Source organism: Pongo pygmaeus, chromosome 11 (genome assembly GCF_028885625.2).
Source record: "Pongo pygmaeus isolate AG05252 chromosome 11, NHGRI_mPonPyg2-v2.0_pri, whole genome shotgun sequence".
Lineage (NCBI taxonomy): Eukaryota > Metazoa > Chordata > Mammalia > Primates > Hominidae > Pongo > Pongo pygmaeus.
The window spans coordinates 74080368-74107584 of NC_072384.2; the positions used below are offsets into that span (position 1 = coordinate 74080368).

The 27217-nt window shown below is 39.6% G+C and overlaps 1 protein-coding gene and 1 long non-coding RNA gene across 11 annotated transcripts in view; one reads left to right on the forward strand and one right to left on the reverse strand.

The window, feature by feature from the left end:
• GPR155 (G protein-coupled receptor 155) overlaps positions 1 to 16934 on the reverse strand; it is a 56915-nt gene extending 39981 nt beyond the window's left edge. The window contains exons 1-5 of one of the 9 annotated variants that reach the window (XM_054477367.2): positions 16703 to 16934; positions 12845 to 12993; positions 11316 to 11812; positions 3120 to 3519; positions 537 to 702 (exon numbers count right to left, since the gene is read on the reverse strand). In XM_054477367.2, coding sequence (XP_054333342.1) covers positions 537 to 702; positions 3120 to 3519; positions 11316 to 11781 — 1032 coding nt within the window. In that variant the 5' untranslated portion in view covers positions 11782 to 11812; positions 12845 to 12993; positions 16703 to 16934. Of the gene's footprint in view, positions 1 to 536; positions 703 to 3119; positions 3520 to 8188; positions 11255 to 11315; positions 15103 to 16702 lie in introns of those variants that run through there. The other 8 variants (XM_054477369.1, XM_054477363.1, XM_054477364.2 and 5 more) reach the window with 8 other exon arrangements.
• A 307-nt stretch (positions 16935 to 17241) lies between these two features.
• Positions 17242 to 22670, forward strand: LOC129031939 (uncharacterized). 2 transcript variants are annotated; one of them, XR_008501154.1, is made up of 3 exons: positions 17242 to 17677; positions 17886 to 18769; positions 18863 to 22670. It is a non-coding gene; the product is annotated as an uncharacterized LOC129031939 (long non-coding RNA). The 2 variants fall into 2 exon arrangements; XR_008501155.1 differs by having other exon boundaries at positions 17242 to 17384.
• Positions 22671 to 27217: the final 4547 nt, after the last annotated feature.

The following is a 27217-nucleotide window of genomic DNA, read 5'->3' on the forward strand; positions in this document are numbered from 1 at the left end:
CTATTTCTTATAATGAGATAGCTTATAGACATCAAATTCTCATAAAAAACAATGCTGCTTGCTCTATCACCCAGGCTGGAGTGCAGTGGTGCAATCTTAGCTCACTGCAACCTCTGCCTCCTGGGTTCAAACAAATCTTGTGCCTCAGCCACCCAAGTAGCTGGGATTACAGGCATCTACCACCACACCCAGCTAATGTTTGTATTTTTAGTAGAGACAGGGTTTCGCCATGTTGGTCAGGCTGGTCTTGAACTCCTGGCCTCAAGTGATCTGCCCACCTCAGCCTCCCAAAGTGCTGGGCCTCATAAAAAACAACATTGCTTTCTATGTTTAGAAATTAAAAATGGGCTGGGCACAGTGGCTCACACCTGTAATCCCAGCACTTTGGGAGGCCAAGGCAGAAGGCAGGAGTTTGAAACCAGCCTGGGGCAACGTAGTGAGACCCCCGTCGTCTCTATTTTTTCATTTTTAAAAAAGAATTTAAAATTTTTTTCTACTAAACACACCATCAAACTTAGAAAGTACTATATACATACAATTTCTACTTCCATGTTGAACTGTGTTGCAAAGATAGCCACTCCTGGTGCTACAGGAAAGACACCATACAGAAATGCATAATTTGATAAACTTGTATGGTTCACCACACTGTCGCCCTTGTCCAAGAGTTCCACCATTTCTCTGCACAGAAGTGGCAGCACTAGACTGAAGAAAAAAGAAAAACATCATTTACTTGATATCAAAGCATGGTTGTCCCCAGTAGCAGGCTGCTCTGGTGAATTTGGCATCAGGTTCTCCTGCCCAGAAGGTATGTCTATTAGCATGCACATATTCTGTGCATGTCTACCTGGGCACATTTTGTTGAAAAAATCAAGAATTCAACTTGGAGCCATTTAAAGTGTAACAATATTCTGGAAATACCTCACACATCAGGGATTAGGAGGGAAAAAAAGATTTTTTTGGTTCTACAAATAATTTTTGTTTTTTGCCAAAAGATGGTAAAAGTTGCAATTCTAGCTACTTTCTTGCTTCCTCTATCAGTTTACTGAAATGTTCAAAGAAAGAAGGTTGACAATCTGCATAAAAACTTCTTTCAAGAGAATTACTAAACTCCTTTTCTTTCTTTCAAAGTATTCTAGAGAGACAGAAACTCCTGGTTTGGAAAGAAAAAAAAAAAAAAGCCAAACTTTATCATGATTAGGGGTTGAAATGGTTCAGTTAATAACAACATTGCTTAATAAGATTCTAAAATCCTGCCAGGCATGGTGGCTCAAGCCTATAATCCCAGCACTTTGGGAGGCTGAGGCAGGTGGATCACGAGTTCAGGTCAGGAGTTCAAGACCAGCCTGGCCAACATGGTGAAACCCCGTCTCTACTAAAGACACAAAAAATTAGCCGGGCATGGTGGCACATGCCTGTAATCCCAGCTACTCGAGAGGCTGAGGCTGGAGAACTGCTTGAACCCAGGAGGTGGAGGTTGCAATGAGCTGAGATCATGCCATTGTACTCCAGCCTGGGCGACAGAGCAAGACTCCGTCTCAAAAAAAAAAAAAAAAAAAAGATTCTAAAATCCTGTAGAAAAATAGGTATCTTCAAGTAGCTCTTCGTCTTTGTAAAAAAAAAAAAAAAAAAAAAATTAGCAAAGAAACTAAAACAACTGAGATGGAGCAGAAAACTAGTGAAATGCAGACCTGTCGAAGAGTCAATTATTAAACAGATCCTTCAGGATTTCATAGAACAAGCAAATCCCCAGTAGTTGAGCAAATGGGGCTCTCCTTTAAAATCAGCAAGACCAAGACTGTTAACATTTTCACAGCAGCACCTAGCAAGGCGCTCTGGGATGGAGTAAAGAACTACTTTTATCTGTATTTTTTTAATTAAAAAACGTAAATATCTAATAAGTATCAAAGATCCCCCCCAAAATCTTTAAAATTAGAATATTTAAATTCTACTTATAAGCAAAAGTTGATAATACCATTATTGTTGAAACTATACTTATTACTTCCACAATACTAACACTTTGTTTCTGAAGAGCATAACATTGCCATAAATAATTTTCAGTACTTTATTTTTATTATTATGAAAATATAAATAGTAGGTTATGTTGTACTGGTCTCATGAATATAACTGTCCATACATGAGGGGAATTCCATAGTTAAGTACGCCTCAAGTACTTTGGGATAATCTTGCAGTAAAATCATGTCACCTGCACCATCAAGTATAATTCCATGGCTAATGGACCAAGTAAGCTGAAGAACTATTAACTAAGAAGTTGAGGCTGGGCACGGTGGCTCATGCCTGTAATCCCAGCACTCTGGGAGGCCGAGGTGGATGGATCACCTGAGGTTAGGAGTTTGAGATCAGTATGGCCAACATGGTGAAATCCCGTCTCTACTAAAAATACAAAAATCAGCCAGGTGTGGTGGCAGGCACCTGTAATCCCAGCTACTTGGGAGGCTGAGGCAGAATTGCCTGAACCTACGAGGCAGAGGTTGCAGTGAGCCAAGATCGCACGACTGCACTCCAGTCTAGGTGACAGAGCAAGACCCTGTTTCAAACAAAAACAAAAACAAAAACAACAACAACAAAAAAGAAGTTGATGAGCACTTTCCATTTGGCAAGCCAGGATCATATGGCTGATAATAATCATTCACATTGACTTAGCTATATTTAGAAAATTTGGCCAACCTCAGAACTACAAAATGCTTTTCCCAAATTCATGAAAAAAGTTTGTATTAGAAATTATTGTTCTGGTTATTACTAAGATGCTTTTGTCTTTAGGATCTTTATGGATTGGGAAAAGTCAGAAATGCTGCAAAATTTATTTGAAAATACTGTCAAACTGGGACATGAGGAGATACTGAGTAAACTTTACATAAAAGCTGAAGGGAAACCCATCATCTTTATCCTCTGACAGTAAAATGGAAAGAATAAGCTACAGGGAATAAGGAAATGACTCTCCACACTACACCGACATCACATTTTCCTTTATTTCACAGCTATTCTACAAGGAGGGGTTATTAATACTCAAAGGGGAAAATGGTTGCAGACATACCCCTGACGAATTGGCTAAATACAGCTTTCAAAAAGTACAATTCTCAAGTTAAATAAGTGATGCTTACAGTTTAGCTGTGATGAGAAGAATTAGTACAACAAATGCTGACTTCTTCAGTCTCTTTATTTTTCCCACCATCGTGAGACCAAGATAAAATAGGGCTGATCCAGAAAAAGAATTTCCAAGTCCATCAAGAAAATTTTCGACATATACAGGTACCTTTCGATCAAGAATAAAATTGAAGGCGATGCCAATGAAGACCATAAATACTATTGGGTTCTGTAATACACGCAGGAGTCCGAGTCCCACAATTTTTATTTTATTTTGAGAAGCATTTTGAGTGTCTTTCCACTTTTGGATTTCACAGAAGATAAACCCTATAGGGTTTAACATCATAAGAGATATTGGTGCCACCAAATAAATGTACTGGAGATATTCTGGGTATGTAGTTTGATATAAAGCTTCAACTGCAAAACAAGAATATTGATTTTTAAATGATGACCACAGAAATACAGATATATGTTATGTATATAACATTTTCTGTACTTTATAGCAATGATAAAACTAAAATTTTCAAAATGACCCAAATAGCCTATTTTGGAAAAGTACATTTTAGTAATAAAGCTGAAAAAAGAAAAACATAATAAATATCATATAGCTTATAAAATGATAACCAAGTTTACACATTATTTTTAAACCTCACTAATTTTTACCATTTAAGGGTTAAAATTAGTCTCCAAAAATGAGCAGAATTGTAGAATTTTTAGAAGAAACAGTTCAAAGTAAAAATCTAGGGACAAACTAAACATTTAAGTAGTAATAGCAAAAATGTGTTTATTGGTATCCACAGAGAGAACAGTTTTACTGGAGTGGTAAGAGACAGAAGTCAGATCACAGAGGGTTGAGGAGAGAGTAGGAGTTATTTCAGGAACTAAAAAGGAGCACGGACGTGGAATCCAAGCTGTGTAAGAAAAGAAATGAAGATGGGAGATGTTTGGAGGCCTCTAGGAATTAGGGGCAGTTGGAAGTGCAGGAGTTCAGAGTAAAACAGCTTATGAGCTACTCAGTTAAATATTTTCCAGATGACAAGGTCCAGGATGTGGCTATGGGACTTAATGGCTGAAATGGAGTAAAGGAAAACATCACTGGAGAAGAGGAGGTCAAGGAAATGACAGGGCAGAGAATTTCATGGTAGTTCACAAGATAATGACAAAACTTGGGATAAAGGTAAATGAGAGGGAATGCCTAGAATGAGGTCAGCAGGTAACAGCAGAGAGGATGAGTGGTCTAGCCGGAAAGCGTGAACCTCAAAGTAGTTTTTAACAACACAACAGAGGGATGGTCTAGCAATGGTCCACAGTAGCTGTGGGGATGCCAGTCCTACCTTCCACTGCTCATGTGGTGTGCTGGCAATGGGAAAACGAACAACTTCCATTTGAGAGGAATGAAAAGGAATGAATGCCTTCAAAGAAGACCAGTGGAGATACTTAAGGAGTAGAGATAGAAAGGTGGATCTTACAATGTTTGGGAGGGAAATACAGTAGAGTCACATCAATGCACATTTAGTTAACACAAATTCAACCATACCCTCTTGGGAAAACTACAGCTTCATTTCCCCCGCTCTCCATAGCATGTTTCCAAGTGCAAACAAATTATTTCAACTGCTGTTCATTGAAGAACAATGCTAGCTAAAAAAATCTGGCTGTGTTAGACTTATGAAAAATGGTACAATATAGACAAAGTATGTGTGCTGTATTTGGTGGGCATTTTCAAGAGTTTGAATATACAAGATGACTTTAGGACTTAACCACTGCATAAGATGTGTTTTTTAATCTCATGAGGGAGGTGAGTGAGTGGGATCAGACTTCTAGCAGTTTCCTGGTAGATGTGAGGGTCGGTGACCTAGTCTTTAGTTTGTTAGAGCAACTTAGGGCCTTTCAGTAAACAACTGGTCTCTAGCACATTTTTGGCAATGGGTCCCGAAATTATACAATCTAATGCAAATAAAGGCTGATTTATAATTGATTTGAAGTTGAGAAAGATAAAAAAGAACAGCCATAATCGCTGACAAGGAGAGAGGCAAACGTGAAAACATGTAAAAGATTAGGTTTCTCGATTTACACTAAGATAAAGTGATATAGGTAGGAAAATACACTTGTTTACTTACTCAGGATATGTAAGTTCAGTTAATGTCATGCACATGTCCCATTGAAGTTATATAACTAGATTATATAACCTTTAGAAGGTCACCTTTTTCTTAAAAGCTAAAACCTATTTTTTTAACAGATTCAATCCCCATTTTCTCAGCTAAGTAAATTCAAGATCTATAATATCTCCAAAATGAAGCAGTGGCTAAAAAATATTTGATTACATAAAATTTTATAAGTTCTTTCCACTGGTTTCCAAATTAGATATGCTAGTTATATAAGTTAGTGGTTTTCTTTCAGGTTTCATAAGGTTTCATCTTTTAAACAAAAAGCAGCACTTTTGATAACTATTTTTAGATAACTATATTTCTGATTCTCTTGAGATATTTTATCTCAAGAGAAAGATGTTCATACCTGCCCACCAATTTTTATAATGGAGCATTTATTTTGGAAAAGTCTTATGTTTTCATCTGAGTATCAGAATTTTTCCTAACCAGCCACAACAATAAGATGCATAACATGTTTTCCTTTGACAACACAGCTATACAGTTCTGTGATCTACTCAAAGCCCCTTATATTAATGCCTTTTTCCAGAAATTTACTTTCCTGGCACACTAGCATTTAATCACTACCACATAATGAACTTTACATTGTTTTAAGAACTCAGTGCAAATTTAAGCAACAGTTTTTATGTTTGGCCATTCACCACATACTTTCTTTCTTCTCTGGAAGGATTTTCTCCTCTTGATTGCTACTACAATTATTAGTCAAAAATCTCAAAATTAGATTACTTCATGTGTTTACCAACCAACACTCTCTTGGATTTTCTCAACCACCTTCTTCATCCATTTTACTCACTGCTAACAGTACCATCTAAATCTAAACTTTCAAAAGGTAAGATTTTCTCATGGTTCTCACTGCCTGCAGAAACAGCTACAAAACCTTTCTTTTACTGGGCATGGTGGCTCACGCCTGTAATCCCAGCACTTTGGGAGGCCAAGGCAGGCAGATCATGAGGTCAGGAGTTCAAGATGAGCCTGGCCAACATGGTGAAACCCCGTCTCTACTAAATATACAAAAATTAGCCGGGTGTGGTGGTGCACTCCCATAGTCCCAGCTACTTGGGAGGCTGAGGCAGGATAATTGCTCGAACCTGGGAGGCGGAGATTGCAGTGAGCCAAGACTGCACCATTGCACTACAGCCTGGGCAAAAACAAAAAACAAAAAACAAAAAAACTTTCTTTTAACACCCACAGTCCAGTCTCCACAATTGGCCCCTTACTTATCCACCCCATCCTTAATGCAAAGACTCCATCAGCCAGTTTAATAACAGTTATACCAGACAACCACCACATTCATAATTAGTAGTTCTTTATGCTCTTCATACCATCACCCCCTAACTTCTTAATATCTCCTTTTTTTTACCTAAATCTCACCTACTACTTAAGGCCTGTCTGTGGCACTACATTTCCCACCAAGTCTTCAAACTACATCATTAATCTCCCCTCCTCTGGTATTCTGTAGTACTTTGTTTCATACTAGTGCCACCTCAACAAATTCTAAGTTCCTTGAAAGCATCATTTTAATAGCCCTCAGTCCCTGGCATAATGCTTGAGAAAATCTGAAAATACTTGCGAATGGTATGAACACATCAATGAACGTCAAAAGTTTCAGATGTAGTAAACATGTATTTTCTAATACACAGCTCTTTACATCGAATTGTTGTCAATGAATCCATTTTTATATCCATTTTTAAACTTTATTTTTACTTTTAAAAATTTATTTTTAATTGACAAATATAAATTATATATATTTATAATGTACATAATGTTTTAAAATATGTATACATTATGGAATGGCTAAATCAAGATAATTAAAATATGCATAATCTCACATATTTATCATTTTTTCTGATGAGAACACAAAATCTACTCTCAGCAATTTTCAAGAATATGTTGTTATTAACCATCATCACCATGTTGTACAATAAATCTAACTGAAATTTTGTATCTTTTTTTACATTTTACACATTACGAATATTTATAAAGCAGGTTACTATTGAGGTATTTTAAGTCAGCTGAACAAGCATACAGAGGCAGAAGAAGTGTAGTCTAGAGGGAACACACAAAAAAATTGTGATTAAATAAATACATGTTAAATTACTAGAATAGGGTTCAACATGGAAATTTCAGTCTACTTCTGCCATTCATTTGCATAATTAACATTACATCTTTATCTATAAATTGGCAGTGCTTTTTTTGCTATCAATCTGAAGATGGTTTTTAAAACCTGAAAAAATATACATGAAAGCAGTACGGTATAGTATAGTAACTAAAATTAGGTTTACAATCATTATATCAATTTTTAAGTTCTAATTAATTAATGCTTATAAATAAGGCTCTTGGAGGGCGGGGGGAATCCCATTATGAGGAGTTATTATATAGCTTTGAAGAACTAAGAGACAAAATTAGCCACCCACTGTGCTTCCTATTTTGATTCCTGCAGGGTTTCAATCCCTAGCATATAACACAAAGACCCAGATAAGATCATTCTATTATGTAATGGCATATAGTTAAATGCTTCATTTCCTTTCTGTTTACAGCTCAAGCACTAGACCATAATTATGATTAGTCAGAGTACTTATGCTATCAGCATTGTTTGAAGAATAAATTATAGGACTTAACTATGCTCTATTAGTATCTTTTAATGACAGAGGCAGGGAACCATTCTGATATGCTGAAATCAACATTTTGCCATGGGAGATTCTTAGTTTCTTCTCATACTTGGATTTTTAAAAGTACTTTAGAAAAGAATTGCTCTAAAACACAGTGAGCTTCTTTTATTCTTTTTTTTTGAGAGACAGGGTCTCACTGTCACCCAGGCTGGAGTACAGTAGCAATCATAGCTCACTGCAGCCTTGAACTCCTAGTCTCAACAGATCTCCTGGCTCAGCCTCCCAAGTAGCTGGAACTACAGGCTTGTACCACACCTGGCTAATTTTGCTGTTGTTGTTGTAGAGACAGGGTTTTCACTATGTTGTCCAGGATGGTCTCAAACTCCTGGACGTAAGGAATCCCTCTGTCTCAGCCTTCCAAAATGTTGGGATTACAGGCATGAGCCACCATGTCCAGCCTTCTTTTTTAGTTGCAACATGCACTATTCTGTTACTAGAGTAATAATACATCATTTTAATGTAATGTCATAGACTGTTATAGTTGTCATAGTATGTAGCAAAAGAAAACGTAACTATCTTTTTTCTTTGTTCATTAACTTATATGTCTTCTCCTTGCCAGCATTTCCTGTGTTACCTGTAAATTGGACAGATGTGGAACAAATGCAGTCTTAAAAAGGACATTTCTTATAACCCATGATCGATGCTTATCTGTGAGCAAGAGAGTGGGAATTCCTTGGAGAGGCCAGGAAACAAAAGACAGAAAGGTCTTCTCTTTGGAGACAGTATTCTTTCTCTCTTCACCGAGAACAAGGCCAGAAGGCAGATGGGCACAGCAGCAGTAATAAGTTACCTCATCAGGCAGCAGATACTCACCCCTAATAGTTCTACACCACACCTTCCAACGTCTAGATATATGAAAAAGCACTTGTCTAATATATTGGTTTTTAGCAAAGTTATGTTCTACAACTTAATATTACAAGAACTTTCGTTATTGTGATTTAAAAAAACAAAAACATAAAAACAAAAATTATACCTCGAAATCAACAAACAACCATCAGGGAAATTTGGGCTGGCACATGGCTAGAAACATGATTATTACCAGATTCACTGATTTAATGTGGGACATAAGAAAATCAGTGATAAAATGGCTGATTACATTTTTTATTTGAAAAGTCTGCCTCAATATGACAATAGATTAACTATTCTAATAGGTCTTTTTCCACTACTACTCATTTTATGGAATATTTTAGAGGAAAAAAACCCTTTGATTTTTTCTGAAACTAGTATATTACAAGGCTGGTTGGGTCTTCTGAAAATTGAACTGGCACATTATGTAACTGCATGGCATAAGAGAATGCCCAGGATTTGCAACCAGAAGACCTAGGTTTGGGTATCAGTCACCTGCTAGTTGTATAACCTGGGATAAAATAATTAAATCTCTGCAAGCCTGTTTCCTTATTTGAAAATGAGGATAATAATATCTGCCCTACCCAAATGAGATAAGTATATAAGAAAGTACTCTGTAAACTACATAGTTAGAAATGTTAGTTCTATTTCATTATTGGCTTACTAATCTATGGGAGCATGAAACTATATACTTCTAGTTTATGTCTAAAGATACAGCAATATTTGTCAGATATTTAACACTATGGTGCCAAGTCAGTTCTAAGGTCCTTATACCATAAATACCTTGACAAATTTACCTTATTAATTCTCCTGAGGAAATGGACAAACATGTTAACTCCTTGCTGTTTTCTTTCTAAAAGTCTTTATTTCCTTTTAAAATTCAATAACCTTAAAGGAACACCTATCTAGTTTCTGAATATTTCTAGCTCAATTATCTATGAGCCCAGTTTTTCCCGTCTCTTAAACCTCCAGCTTTACTGACAGTTATTTAACTTCTTAGGTGTTTCTCTCTTTCTGGTAACAAGATAGAGGAAAGTCAAAAGTAGAGACAGAAGTGAAAAGTATAGTTAAATAGAATCTTTTTGGTACCAGTAGTGAAATAAGTTGGGGTTTGAGGGGAGAGGATAAAACTGCTAGATAAGAAACTTGAAAGTTAATTGTAGATTTCAATTGTATCCTTCAATAGGCTCAAGTCTCTGCTCAGAAGACATATCATCAGAGAGGCCTTCATTGACCACCCTACCTCAGATAGCACCTCCACATTCCTATCCTTCTACGTGACTTTATTTTTATGGCCCTTGTCACCACCTGACATGATTTTAATTTTATTATTCTCCCATTACAATGTAAATTTAATATGCACAATAACTTTGTTCACAGCTATAATCCCAACAGTCAGCACAGCCACTGGTACGAAACAGTTCCTTATGAGTGAGTGAATGAATGAATGAATGAATATATCTATAGTATTCAGGTCCTCATACTTGATAGATGATCAAAATATATATAACTTTAATTTAAAATATAAAAAAGTAATTTAAAATATACATTTTCTTGGTGACAGAGTGTTCTGAAATATAGAATGTTTCCTTTCAAGATATGTCAATATCCCAAAGTGGTATGTTTACTGTTTCATTAGTAAAACATATACACATAAAAACATAAAATTAGGCTGCTGAAAGAGTCAGAAACATAAAAAAGGAAAAGTTAGAAAGGTAAAAAACCTCTCACCATTTTTGTTCTTAAACAAGAAATTAACTGCAACTAAAATACATTAAAATTTTGAATAACAAGCTCAAAAACAATTTTTTTTTTAAAATTTGAGACAGAGTCTCACTCTGTCACCCAGGCTGGAGTACAGTGGTATAATATTGACCCACTGCAACCTCTGCCTCCTGGGCTCAAGCAATCCTCCTGCCTCAGCCTCTTGGGTAGCTGGGACTACAGCCCTGTGCCACCACAGCTGACTAATTTTCTGTTGTTGTTGTTGTTATTTTTTTATAGAGACAAGGTTTCGCCCTGTTGCCCAGGCTGGTCTTGAGCTCCTAGGCTCAAGTGATCTGCCCGCCTCGGCCTCCCAAAGTGCTGGGATTATAGGTGTGAGCCACCACATCTGGCCCCAGAAAAATTTCTGATATAAAATAATACATATTCTAGATGGTAAGAAAAATAAATTCCTTTCACAAACAATAATAACTATTTTTATATAGACAGAAATCTACTTTTTAAACATAATTTAAATCAGAATTGGATCCTTTCTAAAAATTAAGCTTCTTTCATATGTGCTTACCGGGAAGAAAAAAATACAATTAGGACTGTTCACAAAGGTTATTAGAATATGACCATTTATTTTAGGTAGACATTTAAAGGATCCTCAAACTCTGAAGTTTAGGAAAAACTATGATTCATCCTAAGACATATTTGAGAAAAAAATGAAAAACTTCTTAGATATAAGAGTAAGAATCTGTCACTAACAAATGCCTAAATAAATTAAAATTGAATTTTTTAAACACTTGAAAAATAAAAAATAACTTACCTATCGGGTATCCCAATGCAAAGTCATTACTTTGTGTAGCAAAAATAGGGAATAGTCCAGCTTTGCTAAATCGACTATCAGGACTGGCAACCAATAAGGTTAATACACATACAATGAAAAATACAGACGCTTTGGCAATTAAGATACTATATAGGAAGGACCAGTCCACATTGGAAAAATTAAGTACAACCATGTTTTTGAATAATAAAGCTGGAAGTGCAAATCTGGAGACAAAATTTCCTAGTCCTTTGGCCTGTGTTGATGTTATGACATTGGCCCTTCCTGCTATGTAGCCACAAAGGACAATGCCAAAGCATTCCAGTAAGGCTGGAAAAAGCCTTGTAATTGACATTGAAGGTGGGTCATTAGTGGAATTAAATCCATGCATTACTGCTGTAGGCAAAGTCTTGGTCATATTGACTGCAATGGTTAAGTTCTCTGCAGGTAAATTAGAAAAAGAATTCATTTTCTCTCACCCTCCAACTCCAACCAGATCTCTGGAAAGAAAGGAAGAAAGGTTCAGTATGGCCATCAACAAGAATTCTAGTTGAAATAATACACTGGCAAACCTAGATTTATTTACTTATTAAATGGCCAAATAAATATACATACCCCTAGATTTATTTACTTATTAAATGGCCAAATAAATATACATACCATCAGGGAAAATACAATGGAAAAAAAAGTGGTGGGTTGCTAACAATAATCGCTTCACTCTCAAAGGCAGGTCAGCTCAAAATATTTATGTTGCTGTTCTATATTCAGTATTAGACATGAGTAAAATAAGATCCGCGAATATTAGAGCTGCATTGATGCCCTGTGGTTCTCTCCAGTGATTCTCTCCATCAATTGAGCTCCGCCTGGTGGATAAGGGCATCAGGCACACATAGTCTCTGCTGAATGTCCCCATGCATCCAAATTCTCTGGAAATTTCAGAAGTTCTCAAGGCTACATTGAGGAGTCACCCAGGGACCAGAGTCCTTTCCAGCCCGTGGTCATATTTGAGTACAGGATGGGAAGAAGAGTATAGTAGAGCACTACTAATCAACTTTAAACCAATAACTTTTTTTTCTAAAGACAGGGTCTTGCTCTGTCTCCCAGGCTGGAGTGCAGTGGTGCAATCTCAGCTCAGTGCAACCTCTGTCTCCTGGGTTCAAGTGATTTGTGTGCCACCACGCCTGGCTAATTTTTGTATTTTTGTAGAGACAGGGTTTCACCATGTTGCCTAGGCTGGTTTTGAACTCCTGACCTCAGATGATCTGCCTGCCTCAGCCTCCCACAGTGCTGGGATTACAGGCATGAGCCACCGTGCCCAACCTGAACGAATTAACTTTAACTTTTCTGTGTCTCACCTTCTTCACCTGTAAAATGGCAATAATAGTAATACCTACCACATGGGAACTTGAGATTATTCCACTGAAGTCTTTATAATCACATCTGGAACAGAGTAATTACTTAACAGAAGTTAAATATAACTTTTGGTAGAATATGAGAGAGAGAAAAAAAATGATGACATCCCACCAATATACCTTTAGCTCCTTCTATACCAGCCACACACACTGTCCCCAGGGACTTTGTGCCACAGGGACTTTGCACACTCAGTTCACTCAAGTGTCATGGAAGCAAGGACTATGCATGTTTTTGCTCAATGTTGTGTCCTTAACATCTAGGACAGTACCTGGCACACACAAGACAGAAAAAAAAATTTTTTTAATGAATAACTATAATAACTTATACTTAAATAAACCTTTTACCCTTTCATGGATCAATGTTCTCTTTCAGGCACTATTTAGTTTATGGACAGAATTTTTTTTTTGCTTTCTGAATGATAAAGTATTATAAGTTTTTCACTACAGCAACAGAACCAAGAACACAAAATATGTCTAAAGGTGTTCATGAAATGTTAAAAAATACAAAATGTTTTGTAAAATGTTCTAAAGAGGTTCAGAAAATGCTAAAGCATGGAACAAATTCAAAAAACGAATAGTACAATAATTATCAGACCCCCTCTTGCTGCCAGGAACACAATGAACATGAGGTCTGGATAACTCTAAAGCTAATCAGCTTTTATTAGTATCTTGAAATTAAAATGACGACAATTGCCAATTTCTTTTTCTTTTTTTTCAGATGGAGTTTTGTTCTTGTTGCCCAGGCTGGAGTGCAATGGCGTGATTGCGGCTCACCTCAACCTCCGCCTCCCGGGTTCAAGTGATTCTCCTGTCTTAGCCTTCCCGAGTAGCCGGGATTACAGGCATGCACCATCACGCCCGGCTAATTTTGAATTTTTAGTAGAGACGGGGTTTCTCCATGTTGGTCAGGTTCGTCTCGAACTCCCAACCTCAGGTGATCCGCCTGCCTCGGCCTCCCAAAATGCTGAGATTATAGGTGTGAGCCACCACGCCTGGCCAACAATAGCCAATTTCTAAGTGATTATTCTGGGTTTACCATCTAAAGTAGACTTATATAAGGTAGAAAGTAAAAAGCTCATGCTTCCAGAAATTTACAATGCTCAGGTTAAGTCCTCAAACATCTATATCACATTAAAAAGACTTAGATGGCAGCCCAGAGATCACCAACAACTGATACCTGGCATGGGTATAAGGGAATTTTCTCTGTGCTACCCTTGTATAAACCGAACCATTTAAAAACCTTATATTTAATCTGGATTAGGACAAGTATTTTTCTACTAGGATTAGATAGCAGTGGTCAATATAGTACATGAAACCTACGATACTCACATACTTGAAGTTTACCAAATAAGCATCAAATTATATCTTGGGAAAGCTACCGGTTGGTACAGATACACATACTTGAAGTAAGGAGCTGGTAAACAATTAAACAAAGACGTTAAACATTTGGAGCCCTTAAGAAAGTGTGTACTTGGAAAGGCAGCACTAAAGAGGAAAGTGATAAATTAGTCCAGTCTTCTGTTCACTTTCAAAAGTGCCTAGAGTATTAATAACTCATTCTGCTTATAAGCCCTTACTTGTACCACACGAGCATGTCAAGGCATTCCAATAATATTTTTTAACCAACAGTTTTAACTAAACTAGCAGAAGTTCAGTGGAGAGTCAAACAGATTCTGAGCTTTATGGTTTATCAACTCATAAGTTACTTAGCCTTTCTGAACCTTTGTTTCCTCAACTGTAAAATGAGAGTAAAAACCTCCCTATAGGGGCCAGTCATAGCAGCTCATGCCTGTAATCCCAGCATTTTGGGAGGCCCAGGCAGGTGGATTGTGTGAGCCCAGGAGTTTGAGACCAGCCTGGCCAACATGGCAAAACCTTAGTCTCTACAAAAAATTAGCTGAGCTTAGTCATGCGTGCCTGTTGTCCCAGCTACCTGGGAGGCTGAGGTGGGAGGATCACCTGAGCCTAGGAGGTCTCTGCAGTGAGCCATGGTCACACCACTGCACTCTAGCCTGAGTAAGACCCTGTCTCAAACAAAGACCTCCTTAGAGGGCTATTGTGTGGATAGAATATTTTATATACAGCTTATCACAGAGTAGGCCTTCAAGAAATGGCAGCAATTGCTATGAGGAACTGTTGTCTTACTACTAATAATGATAAAAAAGTAAACATGTTAGTTATTCAAACATAACTGGTAAAAGATCCACCAACTAAAAAAAGAGGGATGGGATGCATCATGAATTTATCAGTTTTTGTTTTATACCAAACAATTAAGATAAGTTGAATTTAATTTGGTTTGATAGTAAATGGTTAACAGTGAAGGCAGAGCTCTTCATTTTTCTCAGGGTGATGGTCAAATAGTTGTAGCAATGTCCAGGATTAACTTTCAATTCATTGAAAAATTAAAAAAAAAAAAAAAAGGGCCGGGCGCAGTGGCTCACGCCTGTAATCCCAGCACTTTGGGAGGCCGAGGCTGGCGGATCACCTGAGGTCGGGAGTTGGGGACCAGCCTGGCCAGCATGGTGAAACCCTGTCTCTACTAAAAAGACAAAAATTAGCCGGGCTTGGTGGCAGGTGCCTGTAATCCCAGCTACTCGGGAAGCTGAGGCAGGAGAATCACTTGAACCCGGGAGGCAGAGGCTGCAGTGAGCCGAGATCCTGCCATCGCCCTCCAGCCTGAGCAACAGAGCAAGACTCCATCTCAAGAAAAAAAAAAAAAAAGCAATCTGCCCCTGCCCATGAAGTTTCTTTTAACGTTTTTCAGCATTATAAAAGAAATACCTGCTGAGGTAAAGTCAAAATAATCAAAATGACTTAAAAAGTTTCATTTCATCCTAATCTTTTTTAAACGGGAAGATAATATGCTTTCTAAAGCATATTTTTAAATGAACAGGAACCACAGCAAGGGAAGTTTAAAAAAAAAATATATCCAGCCTTTTTATCTATAAAAACAAAGCTTGTTACAGAACAAACACGTTCACAGTAAAAGACCACTCGCTGAGGCACGAACTGAAGAAATGCTACTGTACTTACAAACCGCTTCTAGCCACATCATATTTGGCTTAGATCACATAAAACGAACCACTGATATTGTAAATAACTGCTATTAAGTGAAAATTGGGGGGGGGGAGGCAAGGGTTGACTAACTTCATAGAGAAAGCTTTAAACTCTCAGGCTATTTCTCAAACATCCAACATCCTTTATCCCGTGGGATAAGTGTAATACAGTGTGGCACTATTAAAGCAGGCTTCAACATCAATAGTCGCACCATTCATCCACTCCCACCTACTTGCAAGGCGCCAAATGTCCTCCCTAGAGACCCAGGGTAGGGAGCGCTGAGCACTGCCTCCTTGCCTCGTCTGCAGGGACAGACTGTGGCCCTCCAAGGTAAGGGGCGCAGAGAGTTCCTAACCGAATAGGCTGCTCGGAGAGCAGCTGCCAGCCAACGCCTGGGAAGGCAGCTGTGGAAGTGGAAAGGCAGCCAGGGGTCTTTGCCTGGCGTAAGAAAAAGGTGGTCGCTCGTCTTCCCAGGGCATGGGAATCACAACGTCATGGTAACTAACATACCCCAAAAATGGGTAAGGGAGAAAATTTGGCGCAGTGCTCCAGGTGCCTGGGCAGAAGCCTTCGGAAGGGCCAGATACTGAGGGTACCCTCGGGATAAAGGGAAGAGTCTAAGAAAGACAGGGTGGACGCCCATGCAGTGAGGAGCTTCCCAAACTAGGGATGGCAGTTCTGTCTCCGGAGGGGACGAGACACCCCTTCCCCCGCGCGAGCCTTCCTGGGTGATCTCACACGTTCCAAAGGCAGGCGCTGCGGGGCAGAGACAGCAGGTCCAGACAACGGGCCGCCGGGCCAGGGCGCAGAGGGTCGGCGGCTGCCCACGTGCCCAGGCCCGAGGGGAAGAGAAGGGGGTACCCCGTGCCCGCAAGCGAGAACCAGGACCCAGCAGGTCCGCGCTCCAGGGGCCCATCTCACCTGCTTCGTCCGCAACCTTGGGGTGGCGAGGAGAAGGGAGCTGGTGCTCGCAGGATGCCAAGCAGGGAGAATACTACCGTCATCTCCCGCCCCCAGCCCTCTTCGCCGAGCGCAGCCGGGTGCCAGCTGCAGCAGCTTAGGCACGTTCCGATAAAGTGAGGTGGGGTAAGCCGCTGCGGCCCTGTCAGCTTAGCCCCGCGCCGGCCGCGAGGCCCCGCCCCCGCCCCGCCTTCAGGCCCCGCTCCTGCCCCGCCTTCAGGCCCCGCTCCCTCCCAGCCCCGCCTTCAGACCCCGCCCCCAGCCCCGAACTTCCAGCAAGACGGGCCGCTTCCCGCCCTCAAGCCCCGCCCACTTCCACAAGCCTTGCGCCCAGAGTCCCCGTCCCGCCCTCAGGCCCCACCCACAGCCTCGGGCCTCCGAGCCACCTGTTCCCCAACCCCACCTTCAGTCCCCGCCCCCTCCTCCAGCCTCGGAGCCGCAATGTACCCGGCCCCGCCCTGCCGGCTGGGAGCCTCCCAGCCGCGATCCTCCGGGGCGGGACTTCCGGCCTCCCTGCTCCCACAAATTGGTATCCGCCGTGGGGCATGTCCAGTTTCTTTTTCCTCTACCGAACTACAGACGCAGAGCGGGCTTGTCTTTCCGCTTAACCTCAACCTCGTGTGATCTGCCAGTTTTGCTCCTGGTTAGCCCAGGACTTTTTATAGCATAGAGTTTTAAAGCAAAGGCTTAGAATCAGACCTGGGTCAAAATCCTGCCTTCCACCTTCACCAAGGCAGTGTGACCTTGACTTTCCTACATAAGAGATTAAAATGTAAACCCTTAGCCCTGGGCTTGTTTTAGAATCTGGGCCCCGTCCATAATTGTTTCTATTCTATTGCGGTACAGGGGTGGGGGTGGGGAACTACATGCATGTCCTCTCAGTATACTGAAACTGGTTGCATCGATGGAAAACTTCCAAAGCTTCTTGAAATAAAGGTATTGAAACTATCCTCACAGGGTTTATAAGAATTCTGGACAAAAATATAATTAAGTATTAATCAGGCTACACTTTGACCCACTTCCTTGTAACCCGAAAGTCGGGTTGAGCTAGATAGTACATTTGTATCCCCGTTGTCCCTATAGATAGGCTTTCTGATGTTAAGAGTCATAAGGCTTTTTAAGAATTGCTTAAGATGTTTTTCAGACCCCAAATTCCAGCGAAACAGCTGATGCCAGCCAGCTTGAACACCCCTGCCACAGAACAAGGGAATCAGCCTGAGAATACAGCTTCTTCATCTCCCTGTCCCATGACTTCGCCCTGCACTCTTCAGCCAATTAATGATCTCCACACTTCGGACCACTCCAAAACCCTTAAGAACCTGAGCCTCAAAGTCCTCCTGGAGACGAATTTGAGGTTTCCTCCTATCTGTGTTTGGTGGCCCTATGATTTAAACCTCTTTCTCTTCTGCAACCTGGTGTCCCAGTGTATTAACTTGCCATGGGCATCAGACAACAAACCTATATATAGTATCCCAAATATAGTGCTCCACTTTGAAACCTGAAGAAATCCTGCAATTGAGTTAGCCTTTTGAAATAAAAATTATTTCAAATTTAAAAATATTTATATATGTTCCCACTTAAGATATCCACAAGCATTTGTTTACAACCTTTTATCTTGCTTTGCATCTTAAACATTTTCTGTATGGCAATTTCCGTGTCTTCCTATCATCTCGGCCATCTTAGTGCAAAGATACAAAATTGTGTGGCTTATTAAGAAAAATTACAGTAAGCTAAGGGTAGGTTAAAGGATCTGAAACTTAGCAGGAAAAAATGAGCAAAAATTAAAGCTATAAAAAGGCATGGATCCTGCTCCAGTTCTCTTTGCTTCTCTTTTGTTCTCTGTCTTCCTCACTTTTAACTGCCTTCTTTGTTTCCCTTGAACCTGACTACTTAAAAAAAAAATTGAATATCTAAATTATCTCAAGGCTGAAAGGATTTTTGTTTAGGAAGTATGAAGATTAATTCTATTAAATAAATACTTATTGAGCATTCACTATCAGGGGAATACTGGAAGAGAGGCCTGGAGTGGTAAGTTACGGTCAACCTGTAGGAGGTTCCTTGGGTTAGTTTGAACCTTATCCTTTGGCCACAGTAAAACATGTAACTTTTCTTTCCCCACAGGAACATGTCAGAATGATCACACTATTTGTGGGTGTGTAATCTGGAAGCTGTACCACGATTAGTTGAAAGAGAGACTGAAGGCAAGAAAAACAGTGTGGTGACTTGGAGAAGAACCAAGACATAAGGAAATGAAGACCTACTCTTGGGTGATGACAGTAAAAAGAATGGAATAGGCCTCAGAGACAGGAAAAGGGAGAACTGATGAGACTCAGTTACTGATAGGGCTAAAGAGGAGGAAGGACAGGGCGAGGTGGCTCACGCCTGTAATCCCAGCACTTTGGGAGGCAAGGCAGGAAGATCACTTGAGCCCAGGAGTTCAAGACCAGCCTGAGCAACATGACAAAACCCCGTCTCTACAAAAAATACAAAAATTAGGCCGGGCGCAGTGGCTCACACCTGTAATCCCCGCACTTTGGGAGGCCGAACTGGGTGGATCACCTGAGGTCAGGAGTTCGAGACCAGCCTGGCCAACATGGTGAAACCCCATCTCTACTAAAAATACAAAAGTTAGCCAGGCATGGTGGTGTGCGCCTGTAATCCCAGCTACTTGGGAGGCTGAGACAGGAGAATCGCTTGAACCCGGGAGGCAGAGGTTGCAGTGAGCTGAGATTGTGCCATTGCACTCCAGCCTGGTGACAGAGCAAAACTCGGTCTTAAAAAAAAAAAAAAAAAAAAAAAATTAGCAGGGTGTGGTGGCACACACCTGTGGTTCCAGCAACCCAGGCAGCTGAGATGAGAAGATTGCTTGAGCCCAGGAGGCGAAGGCTGCAGTGAGCCGAGATTGCACCACTGCACTCTACCCAGAGCAACAGAGTGAGACCCTGTCTGAAAAAGACAAAAAAAAAAAAAAAAAGAGAGAAGGAAGGATTTAACAAGCTTGTGTATTTCCTCATCCATTAAAATAAAGAAAAGAAATTGAGCTAGAGAGCTTCTAGTATCCTGTCCAGCCATAAAATTTCATTGTTTTCTATTATTCTGTTACCTGAAAATGAAAGGAAGAACTATTTCAGTGGGAGAAGCAGTTTCAAGGAGAAAATAATGAATGTGGTTTTAGACCTCAAATCTAAAACCTTGAGAAATTTTCTAGTTCAGTTTTCTCTCTTGAAGTTATCATCCTCTCCATCTGAGACTCTAGGAGATTAAGCAGTTGGTCTAAGAACACTCAACTAGTCCATGACAGAGAATGAGAATAAAAGCCCTCCCTGTCCTGTGAACAAACTTCTCATAAAGGCATCAGCACATGTATGTAGAGATTTCCGGTAGACCCCTAGGGAGAAAACAGATAAGAGAGAGAAAGAGCAGAAATAAAGACATGGTTTGAGAAGACATCCGTACAGAATTGATGAAGTTTCTTGTGGAAACCTCATTGATGAGGTTTCCTTCCACAGAGCAGCTTGTGGAAGGAAACTCTAAGAACAAAATGTATACAAAAATGAAAGACTTAATTAAAAAGTCACCCTGAGAGAAGTAATTACCAATGAACGCCACGAGAAACTAATTTAATTCCACTGCCATATCTGCTAATCATTCTGTGAGATGCTGACTCATTCTATACTATTAACTGGAAAAAATGAAGAAAAGCTAAAAGTAATGCAGAATAATGGAGGGAAAACTGTAAATTAATCATAACTTTCATTTACAAATAAGTGGGACCTATAAACTTCAAGCACACTGATATCCCCATTTCCCTCAAGTCCCGCTGATCAAAATTGACAGGAGAAACAAACCAAATGGTTTGATACAATGACAAAGGTCATGCAGAATATATGTTGCGGCAATATGATGTACATTTGGATTCCTGGTGAATTTTATTTTTTCCAAAATGAAGTACTTCTAATGTTTCTTTCTATGAAAGTAATAAATAACAATGATAACATATTCAGATAATACAGAAAGGAATGAAGAAAGTGAAAATCATACCTATGGATAACTTCTTTAATATTATACCATATATGTATCATTTTATGCAAATATAGATTATTTATGAAAAATAGGATTATACATATGATTTTCATACACATGATTTTAGTAACTTTTCATTTAATAATAGCTTTTTAATCCATAAACAATTTATTCATATAGATAGATTTATATCATTTTTAATGCCTATTAAATATTCCCTAGCGAAATTTTGAGGATGATCTTCTTTGAAAAAGTAGAAACTAGGCCATCTATAAAGTCTAATCAAAGTTGAGTAAAGAATAGAAAAATAAAAGAGAGTGACTTAAAATGTGCTGTTTGAACATGTCTAGTATGATGCCAGATTTTGTTTAAAAACTTTTAGTTTCTTTAAAACTCCCCTTCCCCTTCCCAATAGCATCATTTTCTCTTTAGGGATTCATGTTTCCAGAGAAGTGGACTTCACTCTCCCTTCAGAGGTGATGTAACTAACACAGGCTGTCCAATCAGTATATTTCATCTCTTTGCACTTAATGATTAGCCAGGGTGGGCACTGATCCTAAAGTAGCTCAGTTGAATAATTCTCAGGACTTTTGCAGAGAATGCTGATCTTCTCTTTCTTGCTAGACGAGAGGAAGATGCTGACAGCCATTTTAGAACCATAAGAGAAGCCAGTCTTAGAATGGTGCAGAGACCAAGGTAGGCACAGCAGGGAGAAGGAAATAAATAGGGACCTTGATGACATATTGAGTTGTGGGATCAAGGCCCACCTGAAGCAGCCTCACCGGTTGGCCTGTGGACTCTTCATTCATGTGTACCAATCAGTTTTCTTCATTGTTTAAACGAGTTTGAATTGGGTTTTCTATTACTTAAAATCAAATGCATAGGAAAAATGCTAAAGGAAAATGCAACAGTAATTATCTCTGAGTGGTAAGAATACACATGATTTAAATTTTTTTTTTCTGTGCCGAAAAGTTTCCCTTTTTCTTGATAAAATTAATATACAAAGTATGTATTTTGGCTATATGGAAATCTTTTAAAACAAATTTTAAAATGATGATCGTTTATTAAACCCGGAAGATATATAAAATCCACCCATAAAATAGAATGATTTAAGAGCACGGATATGATGCAGCCTATGACCTTAGAGAAGACAAAGGCCTTGCTTTTGTTGATCTTTGTATTCTCAGCATTTAGAATAGTGCTTTCCCTGACATATGGCAGGCATTCTGTAAATGGTTTTTGAATGATTTAATAAAACATAATTGCCTATCAGCTATCTAGGAAGTTGGATTGTAACTATGGGAAGTATTTGATACAAACAACTGTGACATAGATCTTTTACAGTAACTGGATTTCTTGTTTCCAGCTTTTCACTTGGCCTAGTTTTATAGCTTTATTTAAATATTCCCCCAGGCCGGACGCTGTGGCTCACACCCATAATCCCAGCACTTTGGAAGGCTGAGGTGGACAGATCATGTGAAGCCAGCCTGGCCAACAGGGTGAAACCCTGTCTCCACTAAAAATGCAAAAATTAGCTGGGCGTGATGGCGTGTGCCTGTAATCCCAGCTACTTGAGAGGCTGAGGCAGGCGAATTGCTTGAACCGGGGAGGCGAAGGTTGCAGTGAGCCAAGATCGCGCCACTGCACTCCAGTCTGGGCGGCAGAGCAAGACTTCATCTCAAATAAATAAATAAATAAATATTCCGCCAAATTGTTGACTTCTTTTTGTGATTGTAAATGCTAGAATTAAATAATTATTTCTGATCTGTCAAGTTAAAACCCTGAATATTATCTTTTCACATACATATATATGTTTGTGTGTGCATAAATATACGATAGCTTTTTTTCTCTTTCAATCTGCTACTGAAATATTCTCACAAAAGCAATAAAATGGAACCTAAACATCTCATGTGGCTATTGATCTTGTTGTTGACCCCAAGAAAGACTCAAATGTGATTAAATGGGCAGAGGCTTTTGTCTAGGCCAGCACTTAAGAAGTTAAACAGAGGCCAGGCATGGTGGCTCACGCCTGTAATCCCAGCACTTTGGGAGGCCAAGGCGGGCGGATCACTGATGTCAGGAGTTCGAGACCAGCCTGGCCAACATGGTAAAACCCTGTCTCTACTAAAAGTACAAAAATTAGCTGGGCGCAGTGGAGCGCGCCTATAATCCCAGCTACTGGGGAGGCTGAAGCAGGAGAACTGCTTCAACTTGGGACGCGGAGGTTGTGGTGAGCCCAGATCATGCCACTTCACTCCAGCTTCCGGGCCACAGAGCAAGTGTCTGTCTAAAAAAAAAAAGTTAAGCAGAAAAACAATGAAACCAGAATTAGCTTATGAAACTGAAAGTTAAATCGGTGACTTACATAAGACAGGCTGTAGAAATCATACAATAGAAGCATGGTAACTTTGGGGGCCCCACCAGTCTGTTTCAAGACTTAGCTTCTTGATACTTGTGGTTTTGTTTTGACCACTTTTTTTTTTGAAAGGAGTTAGAGATCAGGAACATGAAGATGAAAAACAAAAAAATACACTTGTTCCTACTTCTGAATTTTTCATTTAAAAGTGGGCTCGCTAACAAATATATTTAATAGGCAGCCTTTAAAGAAATAATCTTTTAACTGTGCAGAGCATTTTCTAATTTGAATAATGCCTAAGTTGAAAAACTAAAACTAACCAACATTGTAAAATACAAACAGGAAGTGGAGAAATCTCAGATTTTAACCTTGACTTTAGATTAAGAATGTTTTTAGCTGATTCTAGTTAAAACATTTTCGAGTAAATAGCTAGCTCAAAAAAAGGCTATCACATCCTCAGCACAACAGTGAAGCACATACCTCAGATGTATTCTTCTAGTAGAGGAAATTTTTCAGGGGTTCCAGTCCCCTTCCCTCCTTGAAGGGGCAGGTCCTCTATCTGTGTTGATTTCTATAGTCTCTTCAGTATCAGAACAGTATTTGGTAGAATAGAAAGTAGAAACATGATCAACTTTTGTTGCCCTACTAACTTACAATAGAGCTAAATAAGTTGGTGATATTTTTGTATTTAGAGAATCACTCAAAACATAAACACCTGTTCTTTTTTTTTTCCTGGAGACAGAGTCTCGCTCTTTCGCTCAGGCTGGAGTGCAGTGGCACGATCACAGCTCACTGCAGCCTCAACCTCCTAGGCTCAAGCAGTTCTCCCACCTCAGCCTCCCGAGTGGCTGGGACCACAGGATGCACCACCACATCTGGCTACTTTTTGTATTTGTTTTTGTAGAGATGGGGTTTTTTCATGTTGGCCAGGCTGGTATGAAACTCTGGGGCTCAAGTGATTCGCCCACTTCAGCCTCCCAAAGTGCTGGTATTACAGGCGTGAGCCACCGCACCGGGTCCCTGCTCTTTCTTAGACTGCTTCTTTCCGCTATTAACAAAAGTAACTGATAGAGAAGAATTATCAAAACTCAAGTGTCTACATGGCAGCAGAGGAACTAAACAATTTTTATAAATGACGGTGGCTGAAACAGAATAAATCATGGGGAATCATCATTGATATTACATAGACTAAATATGATAGTGTTCCATAAATTAGTTCTACAAATATTTAAATGTTCTCAGAATTCCAAACATTATTTAGACTTTTCTTTACCGTAACTCTTATGTAAGCTTTCTCTAGACCTTCCCAAAAAGTTGAGACAGGAAAGGAAACTTAAGACTTCTGAACCACAAGAGCATTCACCAGGCCTACTCACAAAGAGGTCTGGACACTAGATTGGAGATTGTTACTCTTGGAGAACAACCTTGATAAAATTATGCTTCTCAGTGCAGTGTGAATTGGGGTCTCAGTCTCTATAGTCTATAGCTAATAGCATAATTAACTATAACAAGTCTGACCCATTATTAGTCCAAATGGCCTAACTCAAACCCTGTCCCATAGGTTTATTATACTCATATATTTTGGAGACAATAAGATGTTTATAGTAATGTTAAAACTTGAGGCCAGGCACAGTGGCTCACACCTGTAATGCCAGCACTTTGGGAGGCCAAGGTAGGAGGATTGCTTGAGCCCAGGAGTTCAAGACCAGCCTGGGCAACAAAGTGAGCCCCCCTCTCCACAAAAAATAGAATAATTAGCCCGCTGTGGGAGTGTATGCCTGTGTAGTCCCAGCTACTCGAGAGCCTGAGGCAGGAGGATTGCTTGAGCCCAGGAGTTTGAGGATGCAGTGAGCTCTAATCACATCACTGCCCTCCAGCCTGAGTGACAGAGTGAGACCTTGCCTCTAGAAAAAAAAAAAATTCCTAGAGGATTCTTAAAAATTTCATTTCATATATTGTCTCAGTGGCTGGTCAAGGATTTGTTGTTGTTGTTTTAACCCAATAGTCTTTGTCAAACCAAGAACTGGTATTGAAAATTTCAGCCCAACATTTGCCATAGTGAATAAATCATTTATCTTACAAGAAAAAGAAGATCAAATCTGAGGGCAATTGAAGCAGTTTTTAGAAATCTTCAAACCACAAGCAGACATCCCAGTGAAATTCAGAAGTCCTTGTCTGAATCTCTCTTCATAACCACTTTAATCTCACCCATCCAGCCATTAGTGTCAAAAATTAGAGTCTGTAGGTAACGTTTGTCCAAAACAAATTTGTCCAGATTTCCTCTGTTAACTTCTGAAGGTGGTAAGCAGGGAAGGAGCATGAGCTCTGTTACAGAGAACTTAGCCTGTGTGAAGGTTGGAGAGGAAAAAGCCTTCGTGGGATTAGCTAGACATTCCAGACAGTGTAGAACATCAGTAAGAGTAATAGCAAATGAACTGAAGAAGAGGCAGTTGTCTCCTCAGCTCTCGGAAGGGGAAATAACAGAAGGTTTGTATCAGTCCCATTGAGGCTGGTGACCAATGGGAAGCTGTTGCTAAGGAGACGGCTGGTGCAAGGATTACTACAGGCAGGATGAGGGGAGGAGGGTGTGGGTTTATGCATTTGCTCCCATTCCTTGTTTCCTCTTTTAGGCTTGATGTGCTTCCAGGCTCTCGATCATTCTTTCTCTTTCTCAGCATTTTCTCACTTTCTCAAGTCTTCTCATTTCATTGTTATTACATGCTAGTGACTTGGTGCTACCAGGCTACCTGCTTGCTCCACACATTATTTGTTCAACATGATTTGCATATATGGGTTACTGATCAAGAACCTAGGAAGGCCAAGTGAGCAAACAGATGGAAGAGTAAGGGAGCGGGGACAGTCATAAGGATTGAGGGCTATTACAGAGCATTCTACCAAAAGCTTAATCACAGTCAAGAATCCAAAAGTTCTGTCACAGTAGTTCTCAACTGGAGCTTCACACCAGAATCACAGGGGGAATATAATTTTTAAAAACATGGATGCCAGGGCCCAGCCAGACTTTACTCAATCAGTGCCACAGGAATCAGGTCCAAGGCCGGTATTTTTTTCCGCCAAGATTCTGCAGATTATTCTATTGCAAATTCCTAGTTAAGAGCTTCTGATTTAGGGAATAAACTAGAAATTATGTCTTTTTTTTGTTTGTTTCTTTTAAGAGACGAGGTCTTGCTTTGTCACCCAGGCTGGAGTGCAGTAGTGTGATCATAGCTCACTGCAGCTCCAAATTCCTGGGCTCAAGTAATCCTCTCGCCTCAGCCTCGGAGTAGCTAGGTGTGTGCCACCACACCCAGCTAATTTTTTTTTTTTTTGTAGAGACAGCATCTGGCTATGGTGACCAGACTGGTCTTAAACTCCTGACTTCAAGCAGTCCTCTTGCCTTGGCCTCCCAAAGTGTTGGGATTATAGGTGTAACCCACCATGGCCAGCCTGTAACGTCTGTCTTAAGAGTAAGCAGGAATATTTATCTTAGAGGAGGGCAAAAAAATTTTTCTATGGTCTCAGTGCTCATTGGGAGAAATACGTTTTCATTATTAAAAAAGGGCACATTGAGTCTGGCATTTTCCGTTAGAAATCCATTTCAGTAACTATTTTCCTATGACATTGTTCCTCATGTGAAACCCATTTCTTTTGATTTGCTCTTTGTGGAGAAAAACAAAACAAAACAGTTGGCTGTCTTCATTCCTTGTACATATATACCATGTCTTCACTATGATGCCATTCCAAATCCCAGTTAGAAAGTTCACATTATAGGTAATTTTCTGACACATTCAATAACTAAGCCAATACATTGAATGTGTTGTCGATTATGTAGTAAAACCCCAGTGTAGTCTTTTCACCATCTCTTAAAGCTTTGGTTTTTGAGAAACAATTATAATTCCTCTTATCTTTCTTCAGAGATGTTATTTTCTAAAATTTGGCTTTTTAATACTCTTTTCCTTTATAGTTTGTGCATTTGGTATCTTTTAAAGAAATCCTTCCTTGCATCAAGGTCATAATGATATCTACGTTTTCTTCTAAAAGCTAAATGTTTTGTAAAATTGTTTTTCTTTGTACCATTTTTCAATTCTCATCCGTTATTA